This window comes from Castanea sativa, chromosome 10 (genome assembly GCF_040712315.1).
Source record: "Castanea sativa cultivar Marrone di Chiusa Pesio chromosome 10, ASM4071231v1".
NCBI lineage: Eukaryota > Viridiplantae > Streptophyta > Magnoliopsida > Fagales > Fagaceae > Castanea > Castanea sativa.
This window is the reverse complement of record NC_134022.1, coordinates 11578839-11597547: the sequence shown is the minus strand read 5'-3', so window position 1 is coordinate 11597547 and position 18709 is coordinate 11578839. Positions and strand designations below refer to the sequence as shown.

The 18709-nt window shown below is 32.3% G+C and overlaps 3 protein-coding genes across 3 annotated transcripts; 2 read left to right on the top strand and 1 right to left on the bottom strand.

The window, feature by feature from the left end:
* Window positions 1-652: 652 nt before the first annotated feature.
* On the bottom strand, window positions 653-1705 carry LOC142612787 (uncharacterized). The gene has a single exon (XM_075784942.1). It carries the CDS (start codon window positions 1549-1551, stop codon window positions 697-699), a length of 855 nt encoding a protein of 284 aa, XP_075641057.1. The 5' UTR covers window positions 1552-1705; the 3' UTR covers window positions 653-696.
* A 12732-nt stretch (window positions 1706-14437) lies between these two features.
* LOC142611697 (putative lipid phosphate phosphatase beta) lies at window positions 14438-15340 on the top strand. The gene has a single exon (XM_075783802.1). The coding sequence runs from the start codon at window positions 14472-14474 to the stop codon at window positions 15135-15137; it is 666 nt and encodes a 221-aa protein (XP_075639917.1). The 5' UTR covers window positions 14438-14471; the 3' UTR covers window positions 15138-15340.
* Window positions 15341-17785: 2445 nt separating this feature from the next.
* On the top strand, window positions 17786-18406 carry LOC142612030 (putative lipid phosphate phosphatase beta). Its single transcript, XM_075784160.1, is given in 4 exon segments — window positions 17786-18012; window positions 18014-18199; window positions 18248-18291; window positions 18294-18406. Coding segments are annotated over 4 exon segments (570 nt in total).
* Window positions 18407-18709: the final 303 nt, after the last annotated feature.

Sequence of the window (18709 nt, the reverse complement as noted above, 5' to 3'; positions counted from 1 at the left end):
CCATAACTCTACATTTGATAGTTTCAATTACTAATATCTAACAACATTACTTTGTACTCATCATATTTTTTTTAGTAAACCGTATAAATAATAAATTACCCAGCAGCGCAATGGCCATGAAACTAATAAAATAATGATAAACCAATAAAAAGAGCACATCCATTCTACTATCTTATTATTAACCTCAACATATTGATTAGTTGCTTCATTTATTGGGAAATCCTACCCCTCTCTTCAACATTTAGAGCTCCTCTTTCCTTTTTTTTTTTTTTGTTTTTTTTTTTGAGAAACCTTTTTCCTTTGTTTTGACTATTAATCACATAAATCAAATCCCTTAATTTCATGAAATCAAACATTAAATTAAGTAATTAGCATTTAACAGCCCATATTTAATAGCTCTAACAGCTATATTAGCTATAAGTGAGAAAAAAATTCAAAAAAAAAAGAAAAAAAGAACGGTAAAATGGTTAATTAGCATTTATCAACTCAATTTTCCATAATTACACAAAAGTATCAGCCAATCAAACAAAGAACAACAAAAAATTGTGTTGATAAATGCAAATAACCGAATAAAAAGAAGGTAAAAAGGGTCATCAAGTCATCAACCCTCACCCAAAAAAACAAAACTTAAAATAAAAATAAAAATAAAAAATAGAGAAAAAAAAATATGAAAGGATAATAATATTCCTAGTATTTTTACAGCTTATAGATGATAAGAAAGCAAGGCAACACCGCGCGAGAATCAAATACTAGTAGCTCCCCATTGTCCCCACCCACCGACTCGAATCCGACCCGACCATCCAACAACGAGTCGACCCGGAGTTGCTTTGAGACCCTACCCGCTATGACCCGGCAGACCAACATGGCCCTTCTGCCACGCCCACCTCCGGCACTCTCGTGGGCCACACCGCTCCCGGAAAACGTGCAAATAGCTGAGCCTTTGGCCCCTGGAAAAGCCCACGCGCCACCTCCACGCGCGTCGTACGTGCCGCTTCCCGACGTGGGCCCCATGCAATGAAACCTCATCACCTCGTTCCCATCCGCGACGCACCGCGCGTTCTCCTCCCACGTGGACCCATCAGTCGGACCACCCGACCCGGCACGACACTTGACCATCTCGCGATACTCTTCGAACCGGGTCACCGTTCTCGACCCGTTTTGGACCTTGAATATCATCTCGATCCGACCCGTGAAAGCTTTTGGACTCCAGCTCGTGTGGAAGATAATCTCCACCACATTGCGTGAAGGGTGACCCTCGGGTAGCTCTGACAGTGCAGGAAAGAACGGGTCAGGAGCACGAGTAGAGCTGTTTGTGGGGACTGAAACCGGTTCGGATTTGACGGGTCGTGGACATTTAGAACCTGGTTCTGGCTTGGGTGATGTGGACTTGGACTTCCTCGGCTTATGCTTAGTGGTGTCAACCACGTCCTTGATGCTCTGGGAGCTCTTTCTGCAACTCGTGCTGGGTAAGAGATTTTTCGGGTTCGGGTGATACACGTCCTCGAAAGCTTTCGATTTGCAGTGCAACGACTTGACCCACCCGCTCGCCATTCAAACCGGGTATGGATCCCGCAAAAGAGATTTTTCTCTCTCTGTTTTGTCTAAAAGAGACAGTTTTTGAGGTTGTTTTTGCTATGTGTTGATGATGTTTTCATGTTTATGTGTGTTGTTTTTGTTTGGTGTAAAAAACTGGGAAGAAAGGAATGAGGTGAGAAGGTATATGATATGTGCGCGATGATGATATTAAATGGTGGGTTTGACATGGTTAAGGTGAAATGACGAGATTACCCCTCTGAAGATTTTTGAATTACCCACGTGGATTCTCTGTCTCTTTCTTCAAGGGGAGCAATAATAGGAACAAAATTCATTTATTAGGAAAAACAAACAATTTTCATCAATATATGTTTTTGTGAGATAGAGAGGGCTGATGATGGAATTTATTGGCTTCTGATGCATGGGGCATTGCCTTATGGACATTTTATATGGGATGGTTCAGATCACAAGAATTGGTTAGGTTATCATCATTTTGATCCTCTGCTCTAATTTCTTTTTCATTATGGAATGGATTAGGTTTTCATTAGTTTAATTGATATACATATACCAAAAAAGAAAAGAAAAAGAGAAGAAGTTAATGTTGAACAAGGGAATTGCATTTGAATCTTGTTTACACAAAAATAAATAAATTGATATTTTAACTTAATGATAAAGATTAATTCTTATTCTTCTAAAAAAAGAGTAGTTATAATAGAATCTATTTAAGTTTCAAGTCCTATTTATCTATATAAATGAAAAAAAAATATGGTGGAATAGGAACTTAGTAGCTACTGGACCAAATTAAGAGTCCTAATTTTGCGGTTTTAAAACATTCATTTACCAGCAACAGCTGTTGCTCATTGTTATAGAAATGAGAATTCATTGTATCCAAAAAAAAAGAAAAAAAAAAAAAGAAAAAAGAATGAGAATTTACGGGGAACTTAGAGAGAGGAACCATTTATTATTTATAAAAAAAAAAAAAAAAAAGGAGAGAAGTGCCATTTATTAAACTGAAGTGTAATGCTGGCCACACATCCTAACAAGAAGTAGAAACAAAAATATTTGGTTGTGATATTGGCTTTTTACCTCTCTCTTTTTTCCACCCTGCATTTAGCTCTATCTAAGTTTTTATTTTTCTACTATATTGATCTTATAGGTAAGATTGACGAGATTCCCTTATATTATTTAGGACAACAAAATTCAACAATTAAATCAACTCACACTCAGCATCTAATATTTTTTAAACGAATTTAAGCGATATCAATTATAATAATAAAAAGGTAGTTTATTCTTTTCTCTTTTTTCCTTTTTCTTTTTTCTTTTTTCTTTTTTCTTTTAAGAAACAAGGTAATTCATTCAGTTTGGCATTTTCTTTAAAGGTTATTTACTTATGTATAGTTTTATAAAACTTTATTTTTTTAGACAACTATATTTTAACCAACTGCAACAAATACACAAATAAGATTTAATAACAAAATTAATTCCAAACCTACTATAAAATATAAACAATAACATAAAATGATAATCTAAAATGATATGTGAAGTAGATTCCAGTTAGCTCAACTGGTAAAATTTATGATGGTTAAATAAGAGATTTGAGGTTCAATCCCTACTTATACTAAAAACCGATTGGTGTCTTGGTCTGTTAATAAAGAGCTATCATCAGGAGTGGATGCCATCGGTTGAAATTTTCTATAAAAAAATGACATGTGAAGAAAGAAATATGTTTTTATACATTTTATTACCTCCATAAAAAATATTTTTCTATCAAATTTCTTTTTTTGCTCAAGTTTAACCATTTTAAAATTTGAATTATTTCTTAAGGTATCATAGATTGTTAGGAATTTAACTTAATTCATAGAACTTGTGAAAAATAAAAATATAGAAAAATGTTCAAAGAATAATAACTCGACACAAAGATTATGTGTTTTAGTAATATGCCTATATCGATAGAGTTGCAGAAATTTTTACTATGTCAAATAGAAAAATGAAGATGCGTCTATAATACAATGATACAACAACCCTAATTCTAAAGCAACAAATTTATACCCCAAATAACGGGTCGAATATGAGCCCAAAAAATATTATCAAAACACTTTGGCTTGGGTTGATAAGTTCAAGCATTCGCTCTATGGACTTATTCTCACAAAATCTTATTAAAATCATAATGTTACAAAGTCGGGTAGGATCACAAATTGGATCAAACACAAGCCATGCTCCACAATCCACATAGCCCAACACTTCTGTCTTTTAACAATTTTTCTTTACTGTATCTGTATTCTTTGTTAGTTTTGCTAGAAGATATATATATATCTAAAAATAAAAATTTTCATTATTTTTTTTTTCACAACTGCTCAAGTAACATTTTATAATTGAGACTAATTAAATTTGTGTTTCATAATCTTTTTTTCACCTGATTCAGCTTTCGCACAAACGCCAAAATAACCTGTACACTTTTATTGGAGCGAAAAATGGGAAAAGGAATAAAATTATATGAACTACTCTAAATATTAACTTGATTAGATATTCAGTTGGTAAAGTACCTAACTAACGTGGTGTAGTCATTTTCATCCCAAAAAAAAAAAAAAAAAACGTGTTGTAGTCATTTTCTAATAAAAAGTTTGCTCTGCCATCTAACCCTTGAACGGTTCATTACTTTGTTGCTTCTTGAAATCAAAGCAACATTAACTATTTTACTGTGTTGGTGAGTTTGAAGCTTTCAATGAAACAGGAAAACCGCTGAACTCTCATTTGTCTTTCACTCTTTTAATTCATATAATTCATCTATTAAAAGTTCCTCCTCATAAGAAAACATTATTAGCCATAGGGGTCTTCTAGGGAAGACATTATTTTATGCGAAATCCAGTTTTGCAAATTGTAATAATCCAACATCTTGGATAGTTTTGTCATTACAATATAACATTTTTTTAATTATATAAACTATTCTAAAATTCCAGAATCTAAAATAATAGTAGTAAGAGATAAAAGAAATCATGGGGTGGAATCTTTTTTAGGAGTTTGAACTGGAACGTATGGGAATAGAAGAATAGAAAGAATGGAGAAAGGAAACTGGCAGAGAATGCATCTAAAAAAGCACTGAAATTTAAACTAGTAAAACGACAGATTTTCTTCCACTTTCTCTTTTATTTTAGGAATATCTCTAACCCCATTATACCTACAAAGTAGCCATTTAGTATAAAGTTTAGTTTGGTGCTCATTGGGATAATGGCATTTAGTCACATTAGAAGGAGACAATTACATTGATATAATCAAAGCCTCTTAATAATTTTATTATAATTAATTATATATTATTGCATACCAAGCACCAAAGGGTCTAAGACTTGACCATTAGTGACTGATATGGACACCCCATTTTGGCAAAGTAGCAAAAATTTAAAATCAACAATGCATGTTCATTTAACTTTATTATATGATGATTATGAGATTTGAATCATTTTGATATGGTATTTAATTAAAAGAAGTGCATGTTTTAGGAGTCCACAAAGCAATGTATGGTGGGTGAGAGTGTGGGACTTGGGAGGTTGGGGCTGCGGGTGGAGTTTTGCCAGCCTTTGCTCTCACGCCTGTGGAATCTATTTCGTATTTTAGCCCCGGGAACTGCGTTGTATTGGCGTGCTTCAATTATAACTACCCATAATTTCCACCTTTTTTTTGGGGTCAAATTATACAAATTTTCGAGGTTAAGTTTGTTTAACGATGATTCTTATGCCTACATTATACAAGTTTTTTTTTATTTTTTATTCCACTCATATATCTAAAAACTGAAATTTGAAACCTTGTGTCTGCCAAGTTGACATTTATCTCTTTATTATGCTTTTATTTGATTTGATTTTTTTTTTATTCGTAAGATCATGTTAACGAGTGCCTTTAAGACAATAATTAACAATTCATTTTAGAAAAGTTTTAACATTACAGGTCCGTTTGTATTAGACGTTTGCGTTTGTCAATCTGCGTTTTTTTTTTTTTTTTTTTTTTTTAAAGCCCAGCGCCTGGTGCACTGTTCATTACTGAACAGTAATTAAAAAATATATTTTTTTATTGTTTTCAGTTTTTAGTAAAATAAGCGGTATCCAAACGCACACTATTTTTATAAGAAATAAAAAAAGTTGTCAAAATATTAGGGTCTGTTTGGTACGTGTGTTTAAATAACATTTTTCATTTTTTTAGAAATACGTGTGGGTGAAAAAGTGTATTAAAATACGTGTAATGTTGTTTAAAAACTGAAAGCATGTGTTTAAACACATGTACTAAACGGGCCCTAATTTTTTTTTTCATAAAAAATTTCTTTAAATGAATCGTTAATCATTGACTTAAGGGTATTCATTAGCATTTCTCTTATTGATATGCTTGTTTCATGTTTGATCATCAATGCAAACTATGAGTATTATATTATCATTATTTTTTATGGTACAAATTTGACAAAACTTTTAATTTCATTCATTGGGCTTACCTAGAAGACCAAATGGATGCAGTTTTTTTTTTAAAATTAATTAATTAATTTATTTATTGAGAATGAAATGGATGCAGTTTATAAGCTAAAAGAGCACTATTCATAATTAATATGATTATTAACTTATAAGAACAATCCTATCTTTTTGAGGTTTATAAGAGCATTCTTATGGGTGCCCTATTTTTTGTTCATCTATTTTGCATATATATAACATAATTGCTCTATCACCGTTGAGAAATTTGCATTTTGCTACAATAACATCTAAAAGTAAATATCTACTGTAGCATTATATATATATATATATATATATATATATATATATATATATATATATATATTAGACACTGATGATGCAAAATGCTTCGTTTTTATTTATTTATTTTAAAGATGCGAATGCTCTAACATCATGATAACCAATCAAGCCAGATGTAGTGGGATCCGAAAGGTTTTTAATTCAATTTCTTCAATGAACAAGCTTATTAGTAGTTTTTGTAAAAGAACCCTTGACGGTAGAGTTACCATCAATGGTCTTCACAAAAAATAAAAATAAAAATAAAAAAATAAAAAAAAAACTGTTTTTTATGTTATTTATATGGTCTTATCAAATCAATTAGCTACTTTAAGTGGGTTTATGTCTCTCAAAAAAAAAAAAAAGTGGATTTATAAACTTTTCTTGGTCAAAAGCCCTAGAACTTGAGGAGGTTGATGATATGTATGTTTTGACTAACACGGAGCCTTGAAGCCATAAATGCGTCGTCTTAACTCACCCAAAATTAAATGCACCTATTCCCAACTTTATTCAATAAATGCGATATTTCATTTTCTTTTTTGGTCGGAAATGCGCGATTTCTCATACATCTTGATCTGTAGCATCATAAACAACGACCATAAATGCGGCTTGTCAGTTTCCCATTGGAAGCCTCCTCGTCTAGCATTTTGCAAATTGTAAGATGTACATTCAACCCATCAATTCCATAAATCCACAACCACATAGTGATTTTTGGCCCATTGATGGGTTGGATTAAGTTCAATTGTAAATCTTCTTTGAAGCTTGTTTATGTCTGGTTTGAATTGAATTATTAATTTTTTTTTTTAAATTAAGTATTATTTATTTTTGAAAAATATATGTCTTTCAAACTTGTAACTTGTTAGTATTATTTATTTTTGAAATTTGAGACTTTGTTTAAATTTGCTAGCTTGATTTATTATAATATTATGAGATTTAATTTTGATAAAAATTGAATACTCAATAGTTTGTTCAATTGTACAAATTGTAATAATTTATCTAATTAATGGACTTAAATGATTGAATGAAAACATATTGCTAGGCGTGACAAAAATGATCTCAACCTTACAATTCAATTAAACTTGATCCAACCACAAGGGTTGAGTTAGTTTTAGAGCTATCATAGATCGAGTTGAGTTGAAAATTTCTCAAACTTAAAAATGTTGGATTGCGTTAAAAATATCTCAAAAAAGAAAGATAAAAGGGGAAAAAAAAGATGATTAAAATGATTTGACCTTTAACATCCTGGGTCCGTTTGAATAGAACTTATTTTGCTAAAACTGAAAACTGAAAACTAAAAACACTGTAGCAAAATAATTTTTAAATGTGTGAATAGTGCCGTGGGACCTATTTTCAATGAAAAAATTTGCTGAAAAGTAAAATTTGTGGGTTCGTGAACAGTGCATCCGTGCACTGTTCACGGTTGAATTGGTCAACAACTGCGGCTGAACCAAAAAAAAAAAAGAAAAAAAAGAGAGAGAAAACGCAAGAATGAAAACGTAAACGTGAAAATGTGGTATCCAAACGGGCAACCTATATCTACTGACAAAAAACTCCCCCAACTCCTACATCTTTAGTATTGGTCTCTTGATTTTATAAAAATAAACCATAACCCTAAAACTAAAGTAGTATTAAAAACCATTGTAATCTATGGTAACATACAAAATGATTAGGGTCACATATTGTAAGTGTTGGTAAATTTGAGTAAAAACACATATTGATGTATTTCAGTTGTCCAATTTTATAGTGTCTAAGATGAATTGAAGATCTATTTTGAAGACAAAAGTGAATAAGTTTGTTAGGAACTCATGGGAAGAACTCACCCTTAAAAACCGGCTTACAAGGAGAGGGTACTTAAGAGCTTATAACACATGATTAAGTTTATACTTAATTCATGTCACTAAGATCATAACAAGGTCAGTAATTAGCTCAAAAAAGAGGAAGATATGTTGCCTTGATTGCAGGCTCAAGTGCAACCCAATTGATGGAGAAGTTTAAATGAATCTCGACACTAGTATCAACACCACTAAATTGATGGAGACATAATTATTATTATTATTTTTTTGTTGCAACCTAAATTGACTTGTAAGCCTTAAAATTTGTACACTCTGATTATGGAGTGATAAAAAAATATTTTAGAGTCATCATTAAGAGTATAGTGACATAGAGACGGTAGGAGATCAAAATACTAAGTGGAGAAGTCGTTACAACATTTGTGCACCTTAGATTCTGTATTAAGCTAAAGCATATTGAGGATCAAAATTTCCTGTAAAGACACCTGCACCAAGACCAATTGCAATCAAAACTTGCTATGGTGAGTTAGGAATGGATTGCATATTTGTGCACTAAAGAGATTCATGAGGTAGAAGAGTCCAACTGGGTTGGAGCTACACTTAGATAGTGTTGATAGGTTCTAATGTAGGTCGCCATTTTGGGATCAAATATATTGCTTATTGTTGTAACTTCCATTATATATATATATATATATATTGAATTTTTCAAGTTGGTGATGACCTTCAAACCACCCATTGGGGGTTTTTTATGTCAAGGTTTTCTTCATCATGACTATATCGGCATGCTAAATTTATATATATATATATATATATATATATATATATATATATATATATATATATATATATATATTGAATTTTTCAAGTTGGTGATGACCTTCAAACCACCCATTGGGGGTTTTTTATGTCAAGGTTTTCTTCATCATGACTATATTGGCATGCTAAATTTATTTTCCGCTGCACTTAGAATTTGTGGTATGATTGTGCAAATTACACATTAAATTGGATCTTTACATAATTAAATAATTTAATCAACTTGGGTAATCGATTAGTTCAATTAGGGTTCACATTTTCTCCTAACAAATAGTATTAGAATAGGCACACTATCAGAAAGGCACTCTTGTTATTCCACTACCTTTTAATGGCACCAACTATGCTTATTGAAACGTGTTTATGAGAGCACTCTTAAAGTCTCTCAATGAAAAAATCTGGCTCTGTGGAATCTGGATTGGAAAAATTTTGAAGAAGCTCTATCTTTTATGGAATTTTAATCAACTTATAAGAATAGAGAGTTAAATGCGAAATTTAATGCAGTGTTAGAAGAAGTGTTTAGGAGAATTTATACTATTCTTGTGTCCAAAAGGAAGCTTGGATCATACGTGAGACAACCATGAGTGTGCCAAGGCTCTGCTAAACCCAATATAATTGCTAGTGCTTGTTTGAGCCAATTCCATACCTAATAATTGCTTATTATTTTGCAGTCTAATAAAAAGTTGTTGTATAATCAAAGACTGAACAAAAGCTCTCAACACACTTCAATCCCAAGGAAAGTGCTATTTACAATGCTGGTTATTTTGTTCCCCACTCATTTGCTTAAAATGAGTTTTATGATGTCATGCTTGATCAATGGACTCAAATGGCCATCCTGTAGCTAAAAAGCAAGGAAATTTCTTATTACTGTTAAAATTATTATTTTACTTTATTTTTTTGCCTCTTTGCAATAAGGTAAGGCCTTGAATTTTCCTTTACCTCTGTGAAATCACCTGCTGACAACATGTGATGCCCAAATTGTGTGGGTCTGCATGTTGTGAGAGGATAGTTTTATGGAACACTTTCATAAGATACCTCCTCCTCCTTTGGAATTTGGAATGTTTTACAGGGACCATTGTTGTATAATAGCTTGGCCCCATTATTTTTGTTTTGTTTTTGGGTCAGACCTTGGGTGTGGTTTATAAAATCGTATCCCAGAAACACACAACTTAAAGTGGGCTTCGGGCTACAGAGTAGTCTTGGCCTCAAAAGTTTGCTCTTTGCAGGCCTATTAGGCGATTTGAGATATCCTATACTAGCTTATGGGCCTCCTAGGGATGGGTTTGAATAGCAAACCTTCGGCTTGGGTTAGGTCAATGATTTAATAATTTGCATCTATTATAATTTAAAATTATTACATTTTTCAGTCACACAAAAATTTAGGGAGGTAATGAAATCAAGTACAAAATATTAATAGTTTTTATTTATTTTTGTTACGGTAAAAGGTTGACATTTTTTTTTTTTTTTTTTTCTGTTAGATTTTTTTGTCTTTTACTTTTGTTAAATGAAAAGTATCCAAGATTCATGTTTGTTTTTGTTTGGGTATTGTTTTTGGTATTTTTTTTAAATTTAATTTTATTTAAAATCTCCTTGCTGCTATTCTACTTCTTCTACTCACGGCCATACAAAAACTCTATGGGCTGTGAAGTCCACTCACTGGTGATAAATATGCAGCAGTGCAGAGGCACTCATCCATATTAGATGTGGATTATTTTATCTTTTCTTTTTAGTTGCTATTGTTTTGAATAAGGGGTTAACTTAAATTTTGGCCAAGCAAAGTTAAATTTTGATGGGGCGATGTTTGAGGAAATTAATGTTGCAGGGATTGGAGTTGTAGCTCGGAATGATAGGGGTGAGGTCCTAGTAGCGATGACAGAGAGAATTCCTATACCAGAATCTGTGGTGATCCTCGAGACTATGGCAGCTAGGCGTGCAGTTTAGTTTGCACTTGAAGTTGGCTTCCTCAACGCTGTTTTTGAAGGAGACTCAGAGACATTCATCAAAGCCATCCGAAACTAGACTTCCATGTACTCTTCTTTTGGTCATATTATTAGAGACATTTGGTCTGATGTTAGCTCTTTTAAGAGATTTTCTTTCTCTCATATTTGTAAGCAAGGTAACGCATTAGCGGATGCCTTTGGTAAGAGAGCTAGATTGTTTTCACCTTTTCTAGTCTGGATAGAATCTGCCCACCAAACCTTTACAATTATTATTTGGCTAACTTTCAAGCATTCCAATAAAAATGGCCTCGTGGCCGGTTTCTCAAAAAAAAAAAGGGGGTTAACTTATGATTATCCTTATTATTGGAAAGTCTTTTGAGTGTGTTAGTGTTGGAATTGGATCAAATAAACATAGTGCTTATCTATATCCATTTAATTATCCTTTGAGTTCTGTAATTCTCTTAAAGACTGCATCTATGTTTTTTTTCCTTTCAAGTGTTGTTATTTTTCTTTTTTACAAATTTTATGCATGACAGTTATTGATTTTTTTTTAATCTTAAAATGTAGTTTTTTAATCCTAAAATTTAGCCACTTATTACACATCCATAATAGAAGGCAAAAAAAAAATTTGCAACTAACTTTTTTTTTTTTTTTTGGTTAAAGGAAAGGCTCCAGGAACCTTTTTTTTTTTTGGTGCTGTTGTTCTTTTACTATAAAAGTTTTTGATAACAGTTGTCAATTTTTGTTTAATCCAAAATTTTAGTTTTTTAGTTCTAAAAGTTAGCCACTTACTACACATCCATAACAAAAGTTTAAAAGAGCTTAAATTTAAAATTTATCAACAATCTTTAAAACCAAGAAAAGGTACGTAACATTTCTAATGGAGTAGTAAATTAATAGAGTACTTATAAAAAAAAAATGTAAATTGAATTTTCACATAGAATTATACAAATGGTAAATATAGTTTTTGTTACAAAAGATTTTAAAAAAAAAAATAATTCTTGTAAAATCTTTTACCTGAACTTATCTAATATTCCATTCCAATGCCTCCTCAATGCAATCCAATAAACTTGTGTGTATGTCAACCTGAGAAAGATAAAAGAATTAGGGTTAAACCAAGTATTTAAAAAAAAAAAAACTTTAATCAACAAACCAAGTAGCTAGCATGCATGTTATCAATTAAAGAGTTTACTATAAATCCACCATCAATGATTCTGAGATACTTTATTAGAGTTTGTGTTTGATTGAGAAACCAAGTGGCAAGGTAATCCCCTTAAAAAAAGTAATATAAATTCCTATAAATAAATAAAAAAAACCTATTTGCGTAGAGTAATCCCCTCAGGAAAAAAAGAAAAAAAAGAAAAGTAGTGTATATTCCAAAAATATAAAACCCAAAAAAAGAGTTTGTGTTTAATTGCAAGCCAAAACAAAAAGAAAGAATCTTTACCAATATCCTTTCTGAAGTAGCCATATCAAGCACAAATCCTCCATTTTGATATTTCTAAGTCAGCCATGGGTAATAAGCAACCGTCAAACACCATTGAATTCCTAATCACATTCACCCAAAAGAAAGTACTCCTCAAACTATGAATACTTGGCAGCCATAGCAGGTAAGAACTCAAAGAAAGTCAATGATAAACAAAAGAAAAGAATCAAAGAAAGTCAATGATAAACAAAAGAAAAGAAAAGAGAGAGGAACTTACAAAAGATAGAACCTGAAAAGTCGTTGGAGCCTCTAATAAAGTCTGTTTAAATTGTTTAGAAACCAAATATGAAAGAAGAAGAAGAAGAAGAAGAGGGTGTAGAGCTAAATTGAATGTTTTCAATCTGAAGAAAAATTAGAGAAATTGGCAAAATGTATGTGACTTTGTGGGTCTTATAGTATAGGTGTTTTAATTTATATTTTTATCCCCGTTAGTTGAAAACTTGTAAGTAAGTATTGTTGGAGCAATTTTATATTAATTAATTAAAATGAATAAATATTACAACATAAATGTAAAGATGTGGGAGTGAATATGAAAAATGAGGAGTTAATGAAAATGTTTAATCCCACATTGAAAGGAGATAGACTATTTTATTCTTTTTAATTGTGGGAATTAATGTGCTAATATGAATTGGCTCAGATATTGAGCTAGATACATGTGCAAGGGGATGATGCCGCACCTCAGTTCAAATAGTGTTGTGTAATTTTTCTCTTTAAATTAATAATATTCCGAAATATTATTCAGTTTCTCTTTTTGTTATTTCTATTATTATTGTATTTGCACCAACAAGTATGATGAAGGTATTTTAGGTATCAAAATTGGAAAATTCAAGCAGAAAAAGCTCCCTTAAATAGTATAGACAATACGGGAGTAAGTATGATCAATAAAAAAGTTTTCTTATTACCTTTCCTTTCTTTCTTTTTCTTTTTTTTTTCCCCCCTGACAATGAAGTTTTTCTTATTGCCTCCACATGCCGGTTCGTTGAATTCATTAATCTTATACTCCTACCTAGAATTATAATAATCTATAACTTGTTTTAACTAGAATTAGCTAGGAAAATTTAACAAAATAGAGGGAATTACGTGATGTTGTACATAGGCCATAAAATTTGGGAGAATATTAAGTGCCACACTATAGATATTATAAATATTATTAATGGTAATATATATGATTGATAGATTTCAAAATTATAATAAATAAATACTAGGATTTTTTGAATGAGTAGTGATGCATTGGATTATAAAGATTATGTAGTAAAATTTATAAGATTTTTAAGATCACGCTAAAAAAAAAATGGTTCTAGGTGGTTTGTAATAAGTCAAATAAGCGAGTGGTAGACCACTAATTTTATAGGCAAAACTCTCTGACCTCAAATTTGAGGGAAAAATAAGATAAAACAAAATAGAAATATCTTCTTCCCAAAATTCCAATGTCAAAATCTTTTTTTATTTATTTTTTTATAGAGAGTTTCAACCTATGGCGTTCACTCCTAATGATAGCTCTTTATCATCAGACCAAGACACCAATTAGTTTTTTGTGTAGGCGGAGATTGAACCCCAAATCTTTTATATAACCATCAGAGACTTTACCAGTTGAGTTAACTGGAACCCACAATGTCAAAATCTTTTATAATACATCATACTCTAAATTGGCAAGATTAAGATTCTTTAGAGTTCTTTTAATCTTAATTATATTATGTCAATAATCTTCTAACAAAAACCTTAAAATAATGACACCACATCAACTAACAAATGAAAATAACTGGAAATGCTTATTTTGAGTTTTTCAATTTATTTTACCTTTAAAAAAATTAGAAAACCACACAATCCAAATTAATGCCATATAATATCATTCTTATTAACTTTTTTTTTAATGACATCATTCTTCAAAGTAATCCATGACATAATCAATCTTTTATTTGACTCTATTATACTACATATAGATCTATTCTACTATAGAATATGATAAGCATGCTCTTAACTTTAGAATGATGTAAATTTTAAATAACATTATTCCTTAATTTTATATAGGTCCACTTAGAAGTTGAGGCCTTTTTCAGAGTCTAGCTAAGTGCAAAACCTCAAGTCATCACAACACACCCCCCCCCCCCCCCCCCTGCGGCCAAAAAACCACCTGACCCCTCTCTCATTACATATGAATCATTCAACACCACCACCCCACAAAACCACCAAAACAACATCAACCACCACCGTGCCATCCTTCCTTAGCCAACTAATAGCCCTAGACACCACCCTCTCCTACCACCTCCACACCATTTCTCAACCCCTCCTTCCCCAATCCTTCTTCATCCTCCTTGAACTCTCAGCTGATTTCAGCTCCTTGTTCATCATCTCCCTCTCTCTCCTCCTCTTTCTCCGCCACCTTTTCTTCACACCTCTTCCACTAGGCCTCCTCCTCGACCTCGCTCTTGTTCGATTGATCAAGCCTCTTGTCCGCCGATCACGCCCTCACTACAACATAAACACCAACCCAGCTTTCTCCTACAGAAAACAGGACTCCTTCCCCAGTGGCCATGCCTCTAGGGTGTTCATTGTCGCTGCCCTTTTACACCTCTCTGCAGAAGCCATTATCGCAGCACTGGTGGAGCTGAGGTCTAATAATAATGGCTTTGTTGCTAAGATGATCAGCTGGGATGAGAGTAAGGCAGTGAATTTTATCGTTGGGGTTGCTTGGTTTTGGGCACTTGCCACTTCGGTCTCTAGGGTTGTGCTTGGGAGGCATTTTTTCTTCGATGTTTTTGCCGGGGCATGCTTTGGTGTTCTTGAAGCTCTGTTTGCGTTTCACTTTCTGTGGTTCTAAAATTATATTGAGGTATAGAAATGCTAGCAGTGTCGTCTGCAATGGTCATACATACGGTTGTGTTAGTGACCAATAAACGTGTGCTACTTTGCGTTAGAATCTGTGTGCTTGCATTCTTATTTTATTGCCTTCCAGTACTTAGTGAGGTTTTGGAATAATTGCAATATTTCCTTTTTTGATCTTTATATAATTTATGCAAATCATAACACTTTCTTAATTTGTTTTAGTTCAGAGACTTCAAATCGAGGACAGTGACAAGTTTATAGGTTACAAACTGTCTTCAACAAGTGAATAGATGTGAAATATATTACACGGTTCTAATTATAAATTTAATACTAGCACAAATTTGAAACCAATTAATTCACACATAATGATGGGGAATAATCGCCATTGACTCCTACTATAGAAAATGTAAAGATTCAAGTTTATCACCCACCTAAGAAAAAAATAAATAGAGTACTTACTACTAAGGTTTTATCACCTGTATGAATTTGTGCCAACATATTGCATATATATCTGTGCAATATCATGAAGAGTGGGAACTTCTTAGAGATAGCTTGTAGATTGTCTGCGTATTAGATAGGTGAGTCGGTAGGTAATATAAATAGATCTGAATGTCAAATTATTTATTTATTTTTAAGAAGAATCTGAACGTCAAAATTGATCTGCAATTAGCCCGATCGAAGACAAGCTAATGGAAATGGGGCACTTCCGCTTTTTAAGAATATTTTTATAATACCCACCGACAATATAGTTTAAGTACTAGACTTTTATTAATGAAAAACATTAAAAATGTCACTAAACTACAAAATTTGTGATTACAATTTAAATCTTTTTCCAATTAGCATGAGATTTAAGATTCTTTGCCAAATCGAATCCACACTTCCGCTTGGAAGCAAGTATCAAACTATCAATTTCATTTTTTTTTTTTTTTGAGAAGGATTTGGTAATTTCATTTGGTTCTAGTTAAAATGGTAAAAAATTATTCCATAATAATTGGTTAATTAACCGCTAAGCACCACCTTACTAAAACAGTATTTCTGAATTCCTGATTATTCAAATAATGATAAATTCATTTTAATACTTTTTTTATTTGAGGAAATTATAAATTTATAATGCAAGACTTTGAACCTCTAAAGTCTTGAAAAGAGAGTTTTGAAGACTTTGTTTAATTGTCCAGAGTTTTTAGATTTAGAGTAATCCATATGCTGTGCAGAATTTTTCAATTTAGAAAATTGTTTCTTTGGTACTTAACTTTCCACACTAACAATGAATACACTTAATAGTATTTTTGTTTTTCTATATTTTTCAAGAAAGTGTCTTTCAAGAAAATTAAAGCTTGATTGCGAGGCTTTAGAATTTTGACAACAAACAATAGGAGACATTGAAATTTAATACCGTGTAAACTGAGTTTTTTATATTTCCAACTCAATACTTTCTAGGAAATGTTCTTCATAAAGAATTGGACAAAGAGTTGAGCTTGATGGTTTAGGACTTGTATATATTTAAAATCATTTAAAATCCAAGCAATATGAAAGAGAGTCCTCTAACTTGCAAAATGTAATAGAGACAATTGGTCTTATGGTAATTACAAAATTATGACTATTTTTTATTTGCATAAGAAAAGATAAAATAGAGGTTAAACAAAGTATCCAAAACTTTGAGTCTCCGTTTGAAAACCCAAATTAGACTGGCTCCTAACCATGATGGGGCTGCTACACTGCCACCATTGTGACCAAGATCAAAATACAAAACGATAATTATGAATTCCTGATTATTCAAATAATGATAAATTCATTTTAATACTTTTTTTATTTGAGGAAATTATAAATTTATAGTTCAAGACTTTGAACCTCTAAAGTATTGAAAAGAGAGTTTTAGAGACTTTGTTTTTATTGTTCAAGGTCTTTGGGTTTAGAGTGATCCATACGTTGTGCAGAACTTTTCAATTTAAAAAATTGTTTTTTTGGTACTTAACTTTCCACACTAACAATGAATACACTTAATAACATTTTTGTTTGTCTAGATTTTTCAAGAAAGTGTCTTTCAAGAAAACTAAAGCTTGATTGCGAGACCTTAGAATTTTGACAACAAACAATAGGAGACATCGAAATTTAATACCGTGTAAACTGGGTTCTCTATATTTCCAACTCAATGCTTTCTAGGAAATGTTCTTCATAAAGAATTGGACAAAGAGTTGAGCTTGATGGTTTAACTTGTATATATTTAAAATCATTTAAAATCCAAGCAATATAAAAGAGAGTCCTCCAACTTGCAAAACGTAATAGAGATAATTGGTCTTATAGTAATTACAAAACTATGACTATTTTTTATTTGCATAAGAAAAGATAAAATAGAGGTTAAACAAAATATCCAAAACTTTGAGTCTCCGTTTGAAAAACCAAATTAGACTGGCTTCTAACCATGATGGGGCTACTACGCTGCCACCATTGTGACCAAGATTAAAATACAAAATGATAATTCTGAATTCCTGATTATTCAAATAATGATAAATTCATTTTAATACTTTTTTATTTGAGGAAATTATAAATTTATAATTCAAGACTTTGAACATCTAAAGTCTTGAAAAGAGAGTTTTGGAGACTTTGTTTTTATTGTCCAGAGTCTTTGGATTTAGAGTAATCCATATGTTGTGCAGAACTTTTCAATTTAGAAAATTGTTTCTTTGGTACTTAATTTTTAACACCGCAACAAACCCCCCCCCCCCCACCCCCCGCGGCCAAAAAACCTCCTTCCTCATCCTCCTTGAACTCTCAGCTGATTTCAGCTCCTTGTTCATCATCTCCCTCTCTATCCTCCTCTTTCTCCGCCACCTTTTCTTCACACCTCTTCCACTAGGCCTCCTCCTTGACCTCGCTCGTTCAATTGATCAAGCCTCTTGTCCGCCGATCACGCCCTCACTACAACATAAACACCAACCCAGCTTTCTCCTACAGAAAACAGGACTCCTTCCCCAGTGGCCATGCCTCTAGGGTGTTCATTGTCGCTGCCCTTTTACACCTCTCTGCAGAAGCCATTATCGCAGCACTGGTGGAGCTGAGGTCTAATAATAATGGCTTTGTTGCTAAGATGATCAGCTGGGATGAGAGTAAGGCAGTGAATTTTATCGTTGGGGTTGCTTGGTTTTGGGCACTTGCACTTCGGTCTCTAGGGTTGTGCTTGGGAGGCATTTTTTCTTCGATGTTTTTGCCGGGGCATGCTTTGGTGTTCTTGAAGCTCTGTTTGCGTTTCACTTTCTGTGGTTCTAAAATTATATTGAGGTATAGAAATGCTAGCAGTGTCGTCTGCAATGGTCATACATACGGTTGTGTTAGTGACCAATAAACGTGTACTATTTTGCGTTAGAATCTGTGTACTTGCATTCTTATTTTATTGCCTTCCAGTGCTTAGTGAGGTTTTGGAATAATTGTAATATTTCCTTTTTTGATCTTTATATAATTTATGCAAATCATAACACTTTCTTAATTTGTTTTAGTTCAGACTTCAAATCGAGGACAGTGACAAGTTTATAGGTTACAAACTATCTTCAACAAGTGAATAGATGTGAAATA

Excerpts from the sequence above, each read along its gene's own strand:
- LOC142611697 (XM_075783802.1), top strand. The coding sequence starts at position 14,472 with ATGAATCATTCAACACCACCACCCCACAAAACCACCAAAACAACATCA.
- LOC142612787 (XM_075784942.1), bottom strand. The coding sequence starts at position 1,551 with ATGGCGAGCGGGTGGGTCAAGTCGTTGCACTGCAAATCGAAAGCTTTC.